The 11,950-nt window shown below is 38.4% G+C and overlaps 1 protein-coding gene across 2 annotated transcripts in view; it reads right to left on the bottom strand.

Moving 5' to 3' along the window:
- Window positions 1-4,632: 4,632 nt before the first annotated feature.
- Window positions 4,633-11,950, bottom strand: part of LOC139947896 (EVI5-like protein) — a 55,277-nt gene continuing 47,959 nt past the window's right edge. For both annotated transcript variants that reach the window (XM_071945741.1, XM_071945742.1), the window contains one exon: window positions 4,633-11,133. In XM_071945741.1, the coding sequence (XP_071801842.1) occupies window positions 10,897-11,133 (237 nt within the window). In that variant the 3' untranslated portion in view covers window positions 4,633-10,896. The remainder of the gene's footprint in view (window positions 11,134-11,950) is intronic.

The following is an 11,950-nucleotide window of genomic DNA, read 5'->3' as shown; positions in this document are numbered from 1 at the left end:
CTGCTTCCAACCAACAAATCATAAACAAGAATACGCCCGCCGCAGTAATTGTCAATATCCATCTAGGCTTATCTTTCAAAAACGCAGCTTAAATTGTTTTAAGACAGTGGACACTATTGGTAATTGTCTCAGACCAGTCTTCTCACTTGGTGTATCTCAACATATAATGCATCAAATAACAAACCTGTGAAATTTTGAGCTTGATTGGTCGTCGGAGTTGCGAGATAACTATGAAAGAAAAAAAACACCCTTGTCACGCGAAGTTGTGTGCTTTCAGATGCTTGATTTCGAGACCTCAAGTTCTAAACTTGAGGTCTCGAAATCAAATTCGTGGAAAATTACTTCTTTCTCCAAAACTAGGTCACTTCAGAGGGAGCTGTTTCCCACAATGTTTTATACCATGAATCTCTCCCTATTACTCGTTTCCAAGTAAGGTTTTATGGCAATAATTATTTTGAGTAATTACCAATAGTGTCCACTGCCTTTAAGCATACACTTCGTTCGATTTAGGATGACTAAACTCCCACAAAGCGCGCGTGATTTCATCGCCACGTGTTTTTCACAACAAAGTGCTGAGATTGTTGTAATGCCGGCGTAAAACTAGGTCCCTGGAACAGAGTTATGTAACACCATAATATCGAGACCAGAGCAGGTGGTAGGGGCCTGCTGCTTCCAACCGACAAATCATAAACAAGAATACGCCCGCCGCAGTAATTGTCAATATCCATTTAGGCTTATCTTTCAAAAACGCAGCTAAAATTGTTTTAAGACATTGGACACTATTGGTAATTGTCTCAGACCAGTCTTCTCACTTGGTGTATCTCAACATATAATGCATAAAATAACAAACCTGTGAAAATTTGAGCTCAATCGGTCGTCGAAGCGAAGTTGCGAGATAATGATGAAAGAAAAAACACCCTTAGTCACACGAAGTTGTGTGCTTTCAGATGCTTGATTTCGAGACCTCAAATTCTAAATCTGAGGTATCGAAATCAAATTCGTGGAAAACTCCTTCTTTCTCGTAAACTACGTCACTTAAGAGGGAGCTGTTTCTCACAATATTTTATACTGTCAACCTCTCCTCATTACTCATTACCAATTAAGGTTTTATGCTAATAATTATTTTCGGTAAATACCAATAGTGTCCACTGCCTTTAACAAAATTGCATGCTTGGCTGGGCCTCCTTTGGCTATGAATAATTGACTATGTTGGGAATAGAACCCAATAACATCTCGATGCTGGTTCCGTACAAATACTTCGATCCCATCCCCGTTGGCTTTTCCTTGCGGGAGAATTGAGACCGATAGGGAGGGGGGCCAACTGAGCTTGGTAACAAAACAACGACAAACAGTGGGCGGGAAAGACGTGTTTAGACATGTTCGTAGTATGGGGGGGGGGGGAGGCTAGCGACACGGGAAAAGGAATCAGTCTTGAGAGGGGATTTTGGATGATTATCAAAACATGTTTTTTGATGTACAAATTTCACTCTCATTTTGGGCCAGAGTAGCGGTAGCAATTACATTCAGAGAGGTTGGGGAGGAGGGAATTCCCGCCTACGTAACCCGGATCTCTGTCCACGAGTTGGACGACTGAACGCTGCATGATCTCATGCAATATGATGGGAGGAGATAAACTCTTTTATAGTTGAAAACAATTTTTTGTTGAGCACAACAACGGCTTACTTCCTTGTTCAGTGTTATAATTTTCAGGCTGTTTACGCTGTTTTCACCGGTTTTTCTGAGGGCAAAACAATCGGTAATCAGAATAAAGTAGGAAAATCATCATGCCTGGTGAGACGTAGTTATGGTATGATGCTAGGATGATGAGGAAGGGAGGAACTGTGGGAGACGGACAGAAAGGATACAAAGAACAGAAATCTAATTGATTGGCCACCTGTTTTTAGAGAAGGTTAAGCTTACCTGGGGAATCACGTGCTCTCATCATGACGCCACATCGTACCTGGATGAAGTCTTCCCATAATACAATTACAATTGACTCCCCCCCCAAACCCCCCCCCCCCCCAAAAAAAAAAAAAAAACAAAAAAAAAAAAAACACACGTGTAGGACCCCCTTGAGACGTGGGACTCGTGGCTAAGAAGAGCAACTCATAAGTACCCTGTAACGTAATAAAGACAAATCAGAGACGACGAAGAGAGGGCTCTTTTTCTTTGTTTGAAAATAATTGAAAATGGGTATTTAAAAATCTTACTTTAGATGGGACATGTATTTACTCCAAATTGTGTAAGCAACATAGTAGGCCTACACACTAATTGGTTGACATACAAGCTTGACACGTGTTTGTTCCGTGCCCCCCCCCCCCGAAGTATTTTTAGCGTTGCCCACCTCCAATGCAAATGCAAATTGACTGTTTTGAATAGTTTTAATTTCCAGTTTTTTACCCACAAAAGTATGTCAATAATTATTCAACAAATCAATCGGTCAGAATATACATTAAGTTTTGCCATCTTTCAATAAGTCATTAGCCCCATAGTGTGTTTAAGTTCGGATGGATACAGAAAACATGTCTTGGGGGTTATTCTATCAAACACAGTGCCGCCATTGTTTTGGTGCTGCCATTTGTGTTGTTTACAGCCTCCCTTTTTTTGTTGTTGTACTGGAAAAAGGTATTTTTTATTTTGTGCTTCGAGGAAGGGCGAAGCTTCAAGGAAGTGCGTATAGTTTTACGCTCTTCTTTCAAGCGCACAGAGAAATTGTCCGGGGTAAAGAACAACTTGAGTTTTAAAAGCTGAAACGAAAAAACATAATCCAAGAATTCGGGCAGGCGGGGTTAACTGCATACTAATGGATTCTGTTTCCACTCAAATCGTAATGGAAACAAACAGACATACAAACGAAAAGCTGTCCATCTCGAAACGAAAATGTTAATATAAGTTCGCGAGGGTCCTGTATATTTTGTTTGAAAACAAAACTTTTGTTTCAGAGAAAAAAGTCTACACCAAGGACGCAAGTCTGGAGATTACGTAACGTGTTAGAGTCTCCCAGGGCGCCATCAAGGGGCCACAATTCTCCAGGGTCAAATATTACGGTGACATAACACCCGCTATAAATCATACTTCCCTTGGAATTAAATTGAGTTTATGTAGTTACGTCACCATTTTTCATGTAATCTCTTTTTTTTTAAGTTCCAAAACAGACGCAACGGGTTTCAGAAGAAGGCCATCCAGATGTTAAAACTTAAAACAAACCTTAAAGGTCGATTTCACAAAGAGTTCGGACTCGTCTTATCTCGTGTCAGGACGAGTAACTCGTCCTAACTTAGGATTAATCTTAAGGTCCGCATGCTACAGTGCAGGTTTGGGACTCGTCCTAAGTCCTAAGATTAGTCTTAGGTTAGGAAGAGTTTTGTGAAATCGACGGCTGGACACTATTGGTAATTCTTCAAAATAATTGCTATCATAAAAACTTAATTGGTAACGATCAATAGGTAAACGAGCTGTTGATAGTATAAAACTTTGCGAGAAACGGCTCCCTCTAAAGTAACGTAGTTTTTGAGAAAGAGGCATAATTTCCCATAATTGAGTCAAATTTTCACAGGTTTGTTATTTTAAGCATATTCAGATAAACCAAGTGAGGAGACTGTTCATTCACAGTTACTAAAGGTGTCCAGGCCTTGCAGATTAATCTAAGAACTGCCATATTCGTTTGTTCTGTGCGCATATCGAGCAACAAAGCGGAGGGGGGTAGGAAATGGTGGGATAACGGTTCCCCTCCCTGGCAAAGAACAACGAGGTGGCATTAGGCATTAGGGGTGGGGGAGGGGGGGGGGGGGGTATGGTGTCAACATATCGATGATGACAGAAACTGATATACGATGTTACTGTTATGTTCGCCTCTGAAAGGTACACTCTGTTTCTTCGAAAACGAAGGCTGCGGTTGAGTTTTATGAAAACATCAAACACAAAATGGCAATGAAAAAACGACCGTCAACATGATAACAGGCGAGCGACCTTATACACCGCATGTAAATAAACTTTATCATTTACCAACATTGACCGTAAAGTTCACCGTAAGGAAGATTAAAACGCGTGAACACAATGTGATTTTCGTAACCATGTTTCTGCTGACCAATTTCGTTAAAGACACTGGACACTATTGGTAATTGTCAAAGACCAGTCTTCTCACTTGGTGTATCTCAACATATACATTAAATAACAAACGTGTGAAAATTTGAGCTCAATTGGTCGTCGGAGTTGCGAGATAAATATGAAAGAAAAAACACCCTTGTCACACGAAGTTGTGTGCTTTCAGATGCTTCATTTCGAGACCTCAAATTCTAAACTTGAGGTCTCGAAATCAAATTCATGGAAAATTACTTCTTTCTCGAAAACTACGTCACTTCAGAGGGAGCCATTTCTCACAATGTATTATACTGTCAACCTCTCCCCATTACTCGTTACCAAGTGAGGTTTTATGCTGATAATTATTTTGAGTAATTACAAATAGTGTCCACTGCCTTTAAAGTCTATTTTGTTCACGCGGAGGCAAACCGCCGTGCGCCCTCACTACTACTACTAATCGATCATGCAAGAAATTATTAATACGCCATTTCGATATCATCAACTTCAAATTAACTTCCATTACGGAAACGGAATTTTTGTTTAGCATCTGCAAACTTTTATTCAATTAAAATACTCTATAAGCTCTAAAAAATACATGAGACAATATCTTTAAAAAGATGTTGTGCACATTTTCTCCTTTTGCGCAATCAATTTGGTTGACCAAGTATTATTATTCATACAATATAATCCGCGATCTCATTACATATCCCATGTTAAAAACAAATGAATAAATTATAATATAATGAATAAATTAAAATAACCATGAACATTGTTGTATGCGAATTGAAAACAATAACTGATTGTAAAGAAGCAATAAATCGTTTTCCAAAAGATTACATCGTTAAAAAAATGTGTAATATAAATTATAAAACTAAAAATCCCTTCGTAAAATGTTTGGCCAGAAAGTTGGTTAGCAGCATCTTATCCAACTTGACCCAATTTAGGGCTGCTGTAAGCACCACGAATAACAAAGATCGGGTAACAGTATTGGGAAGGAGCTAGCTGCTATCCATCTTTTGTCTTGTGCAACATCCAGAACAATACCTATGCATTTCACGTCTTTACTTTCAACCTTTTGAAGCCAAAATAAATCATTATCGAGGACGGGTGGTTTGTGCTTTGTTCGCAGGGTTGATAACTTCTTGCATATTTTAAACTTTCGGGGACTTTTGATAAACCTTTCCACAAATCCCAATGTGATTAAACATTGCTTTTGAGCTTTCATGTAGGCCTACGGGAAGCAAAACCACACACTAGTCATGGCAATTTCCTGTGCCAACTTGGCGGCAACATACTGCACTTTATCAACATTGATCACTGATGTGTACTACTCACTTTGGAGATATTTTCGACCCCCAAGAACTTGAGCGTCCTTCTTGACTAGAGCTGGTTCCTAGTAAATTGCCGTCTTCGATAAGTCTTGAGTTAAGTCAAAAGTTTGAAATGAATGCAACGATTTGTTCATGAAATGAGCGCGAAGATGGCACTTTTATAAACGGTAAGCAACACACACACTGAGCAGTGCATATATTCAGCCGCGTATAGTCTCCCGCACGTGCGGCACATTAACAACGATTTAAACACCTGAAAAGCGACTGCAAAATAGACTAGCATTGTGCAATTTGTTCACACACTTAAACATTGACATTTTAAAATACAAATTATTCCTGACGCATCAATAATATATTGGCAAGGATAGAATGTGAAATCTGTTTGTTTGTAAATGAGCTGCAAAACTTTCCCCCCTTCTCGTTGTGTTGACACCGCCCCTTGCACTGACGTCATAAGAGGCCATGGTCACCGGCCATTTTGAAAGTCAAAACTGCATGCAAAAAAGTCAAGCGGAGAACCTGAATTTCAAAATGGCCGCGTTAGATTGAAGTCTGGCTACTTTGCCTAACACTAATGAGGTTTGTAGCATTTTACTGGAACAGCCATTTTCTTGTTCTTACATTAGGCTAAACAGGGTAACCAAACCGAGGCTGGGATGACAACTAGTCTGATGCCTCCTAATAATTTGATACTCTCTAAATGCAAGAGTGAGAAAAATCACTCTTTGAAGAGTTTCGAGTGGTATTCCACTGCGACTAATGTCCAACAACAGATCTTCAATGTATAAATAAACAACTTAATTTTGTTGTTTTGTGCACCCAGACTCTTCCCACAAAACCATGATACAGGGTTAAGAGTCAAGGTTGAAATTATTGTTGTCTGACCGACGAGACCAAAGTGTGTTTTTCACATATTTTTGGCAGCTAGAATTCCGCAAATAAACTATCCTATTTACTCCAAATAATCTATTCCCTTTTCCCTGCCAAAAAAACCCCGTTCAAAATGCCTTTTGCTTAAGCATATGAAATTGGGCCCTGTTCGTGACATCAAGCACTGGTTTGTTTGACCATGAGTACTAACAACAATAAGAACTTACACTTATACATTCTGTTTTTAAGGAGAAGTTTTAAACAAAAAAAGGTTTTAACTGCCGTTATTGCAAATACAAATAATTAAAATTCGTTTTTGTTATAAAATAAAATTACCAAATAGGTTACCTGTTATGTACAAAAATTTGGTTCAGGGTTTACCATGGTAAGCTGGTTACATAAATAAACATAATGCTATGAATGGTGTTTAACTATCCACTAAAATAACTTTTAAAAGAAAATGACATAATCATAAAAAGAGCATTTAACATAAAACCTCCAAATGGAGATTTGGTTACACCCCTATTTTCACTGAGCCACACCCATAAAAGGGATTTTTTTTTGTTTTTAAATTGCATTGAATATTCAGCAAGCATTAATGAGCACTCTTGATTCAGAGTGTTTAAATAGTGAAGTGCTAACTGAAGTCAAGCAAAGATTTGATATAAACCCTAAAATATTGGAAACTAATCAAAAATTAAGTATTTTCAGGAAAGGGCTGCAACATTAAAGGAACATGTTGTCTTGGATTGGTCGAGTTGGTCTTTAAAAAGCATTCTGTAACTGTTGTTATAAAATGCATATGGGTAGAAAGATGTTGTAAAAGTAGAATACAATAGTCTACACAAATATGCCTCGAAATCGCGTGGTTTTCTTTTTACCTCGTCGACTAACATGATTGGCCATTTATGGGAGTCAAATTTTTGACTCCCATAAATGGCCAACCGTGGACTCTCATCAATGGCCGACTGCGTTAGTTCGCGACGTAAAAGGAAAACTGGCAATTTCTACTTTTAAAACATCTTTCTAACCATATGCATTTCATAACAAACGGTTTCAAATGCCTTTAATAGACCAACTTGTCCGATCCAAGGCAACGTGTTCCTTTAACAGTAGCCGTCAAAAACAACTCCTTCTGCAACAGCACAACAAAGGCAATTTTCAAATAAAGCACCACTTTGGAAATGTGTCCTGAAACTAAACAGCAACACGTTTAGTATTAAAAAAAACTACCAAACCAAAAATCATACGTAATACCACCATGTGCAGTGAAGGGTGAAAACTTCACCATCACTTTCAATACCTAAGGAATGTGTGAGATTTTTAGTCTGGTATACAGGTAGAGGTTATACATAATGCTGGTTGTCCCAACTGTAAATGGACATCCCAACTATGGTTGGGACACACCAAGAGCTATATTAAAGGCAGTGGACACTATTGGTAATTACTCAAAATAATTATTATCATAAAATCTTACTTGGTAATGAGTAAAGGGGAGAGGGTGATAGTATAAAACATTGTGAGAAACGGCTTCCTCTGAAGTGGAGTGGTTTTCGAGAAAGAAGTAATTTTCCACGAATTTGATTTCGAGACCTCAGATTTAGAATTTGAGGTCTCGAAATCAAGCATCTGAAAGCACACAACTTCATGTGACCAGGGTGTTTTTTCTTTCCTTATTTTCTCGCAACTTCGACGGTTTGTTATTTTATGCATACGTTGAGATACACCAAGTGAGAAATCTGGTCTTTCACAATTACCAATAGTGTCCACTGTCTTTAAGAATAAGCCTAATAAGAGTGTACTGAAACTGGAAGAGAACAACTACAGTTTAGACAAAACAAGCTGTTGGTTGTCCCAACTGTAAATGGATACCCAACTATGGTTGGGAGACACCAAAAGCTTTACCACAAGTCAGGCCTAAGGTGAGTGCACTGAAATTGGGAAAGACCAACTATAGTTTGGACTATTAGATTAAGTATACAAGTAGAGATGATAGACACAAACAAGATAATTGTCCCAACTGTAAATGGGCATCCCAACTGTGGTTCGGACACACCTGGATCTATCTATGATGTGAGAGTACTCAAGTTGGGACAGACCAACTATAGTTGGGACTATTGGATTAAGTATACAAGTATAGATGATAGACACTTGTAAACAAAATAATTGTCCCAACTGTAAATGGGCATCCCAACTCTGGTTGGCACATACCTGGATCTATCTATGATGTGAGAGTACTCAAGTTGGGACAGACCAACTATAGTTGGGACATTAACTCATGTTGGGCACTACAATGTCAAGTTTTAACAACGAATCCTGCAGTAGCAGAAGAAAACAAAATGAAATGAATTGTAACTCCTTATTTTTTCAGGGGCCTGCCGTCGATTTCACAAAACTCTTCCTAACTTAAGACTAATCTTAGGACTTAGGACGTGTCCCAACCCTGCACTGTAGCATGCAGACCTTAAGATTAATCCTAATCCTATTAATCTCTTTGAGAAATCGACCCCTGGTGATTAATTAACAAAATAAAATAAAATAAATAAAATATCAACAACCGTTACAAAACTTGCGTACAGACGTGACAGCCCAACATAACTCCACGGTAATAACATCATAAATACTGAATATAAACGCATAGTAATAATATATCAAGAAATAAAATATCCTACATATTTCGGTGTGCAAAAATATCTATTTGTGTTCTCATTACATGCGTTCTGTACACTTTAAACAAGCCCCTAATTTACAACCAGGGAAGATCAATTAATTAATTAATTAATTAATTAACTAATTAATTAAATAATACTGGATACATTGAAACCTCAGTCAAAGGAAGCATGTTATTCTACATAATATACATTTATCCATGTTCGGGGGGCCATCCGTACTGGTTGGTGCATGTACTTCAATTGGCCATTGTAACATGGTTTTTCTTTTTATATACAGGTTTACAGGGTCACTTTATATTTTACAGTGAAAGAATCTCAATTTGGAGAATATTTTGTGCGTTTTGGAGAAAGCTTTCAGAGTCTCTGCAATGGATGTGGAAACTTCAACACAGAATGCAATACTTCATTACTCTGTAAACAAATATGGAGATGAACTCTACCTGGGGTCGATTTCACAAAGATTCAGGACTAGTCCTAACTTAGGACTAGTCCTAGGAGATATGAACAACGTATGGCTAGTCCTAAGTTAGGATGAGTAACTCGTCCTAACTCGAGATAAGACTAGTCTTAACTCTTTGTGAATTCCACCTTAGCTTTAGGAAGGAGTATATTGTCCTCAATCTGTGACAAACTTCTTGTGACAATTTCTTAACAACTCAAGACTTTTCCTTCAACTCCATCAAATGTGGTTAAACCTGATTCACTTTACAATGTTTTCTGTCCAAATGTCCTAATGATATCGACTTGAGTATCTTGTCATTTCAAGCCCCAATTTCCAGCCCCAGGAAAATATTCTAAAAACTGTTCTTCTTTTTCACCAGGGCCCAAAGCCCATAAGCACAACAAACTGCTAAGCAAACCAAATATTGCTTAGCAAAGTATAGGTTTCCATCCAGAATACACCATTGCTATGACTGATACCCACTCATTTGTTGCTAAGCAAAGAAATTTGATCAGCAGAATCGTCTGCTTCACAGCTGTACAAAGTGAGAGATAGTAATGTAGCTTCACAAATGATGACCCCAAAAAACAAATAATACAAAAAATGTATCACACCACTATTGTGTACCAATGAATATAGGTCATTTGAAGATGTCCTTGCTAGGCCAGACAGCTTAATCAAATCCTACCATAATCCTTGATCTTTATCTTGGATTAGGATCTTTCGGGGAATCAAAACAAATGTCAACTCATCTAGATCAAACAAATATGTCGTTTACATTTGCTGTTTACCCCAAATATTGATGACTCCCCCCAAAAGGGAGTTTTTGGTTTTATCTTTCTGATAAAAAGTTTGGTCTAGACAAACCTACAAGGGGTCATCAATACAATACCCCCCAACCTTGTTGTTTATTTAGTTTTGGGTTGAACAAGGAAAATTGACTAGAGCAGGATTTGAAACTGTGACCTCCGAATAATTGAGCCAGTGCTCCACCAACAGAGCAAACTAGTACTATGTTGGTGTTCTCCCTATTTTCCATGTTACCAAGTACCTAGAATGCGCCCATTGTCCAAAACAATAGACCTTTATCACAGTGTGGCCATCTTGATTTTACACCATTCCAACTCATTAGAACCAAACTGAGGCTGGACAAAATAATAGTCTGGTGCCACGTTTGCGCAATGAATGTTAGCATTCATTACTGTTTTTGGAAACAAGGAACATGACCAAGATGGTGACAGCGTCTATGGGTTTTCCTTGTACGTCTGCTGCCACCTAGTGTGCCCAAAAGTTTCAAATTCTCAGGTACCCAACTAGTTACAGGACAAAAGAACAAAAATCTCTAGACCAGATCGTCCGCAGACTTCAGTAATTTACAGGTTCATCTTTCTACACTCCCTTATTAGATAAATTGTCCATTGTTTTGAGCATGTGCACATTTTGGAGAAGTCTGCTGCCATCTAGTGTTCCCAAAACAAAATCTCCTAATACCGGCACAGCCTCAGACTTCAGTGTGTTTACATGTTCGTCTTTCTAGGGCTTCATCGTCCGATTCAATGACCGACATATCGATACCTCTCATCTCCCCTTGATTACTGTCATTGTCATCGAAGTCCTCGTCATCGAGGACCGCTGCAGGGTTGGTGATGACACTGACAGGGTACTGGTTGTCATCGTAATCGCTGTAGGACATTTGGTCACCGGGTTTGGAGTGTAGCTTAAGACGAAGCTGTTTTACCTAGAGTGACAACAATCAAGCAAATGGTTGAGGCGATGGTTTAAGACAGACGTGGAGTCAGAATCTTTCAAAATACTTTATTTGCGGCATTTTGTGGGATTTGAACTTTGAATGATGGGAGTATAATAAGGTGAGGGTTACGGTAGCATCATGTGTAAATCTCTTCGAGTTGTTTTGAGAAGATCCAATGGTTGGACAACTCAACGCTTCCATCAGTATGCTCTCATCATCCTCAAAAGAATGCTGAAGGAGAATGAGAAGGCATTCTCCTGAAGATGATCCGAGGCATATTGATGGAAGTCTTGAGCCGTCAACACCAACTTTTTTTCAGAACTGACACTACTCAAAAGAGATGTACACACGGTGCTACCACAAAACTCACCTTAAAGCCATTATACACTTTCGGAACAGGAAAAAAAAAAACTTACAGGGTTTACAGAAGGTAAAGGTAAAAGACTTCTCTTGAAATATTATTCCATGAAATGCGTTACTTTTTGAGAAAACATTGAAACAATTATCAATTCTCGACAACGAGAATTACAGATTTATAGTAAACACATGTCATGACACGGCGAAACGTCCAGAAACAAGGGTGGGTTTCCCCGTTATTTTCTCCTGACTCCGATGACCGATTGAGCCTAAATTTTCACAGGTTTGTTATTTTATATATAAGTTGTGATACACGAAGTGTGGTCCTTTGGACAATACTGTTTACAGAAAGTGTCCATTGGCTTTAATATATTTTATGATTATTGATCTTCACGCAAAATGTCAAAGTATCAAATGAAAGTAATCTAAATTAAAATGTAATTAGTTG

This window comes from Asterias amurensis, chromosome 15 (genome assembly GCF_032118995.1).
Source record: "Asterias amurensis chromosome 15, ASM3211899v1".
NCBI classification, from domain to species: Eukaryota; Metazoa; Echinodermata; class Asteroidea; order Forcipulatida; family Asteriidae; genus Asterias; species Asterias amurensis.
The sequence above is the reverse complement of the archived record's forward strand: the minus strand, read 5'-3'. Positions and strand labels throughout refer to the sequence as shown.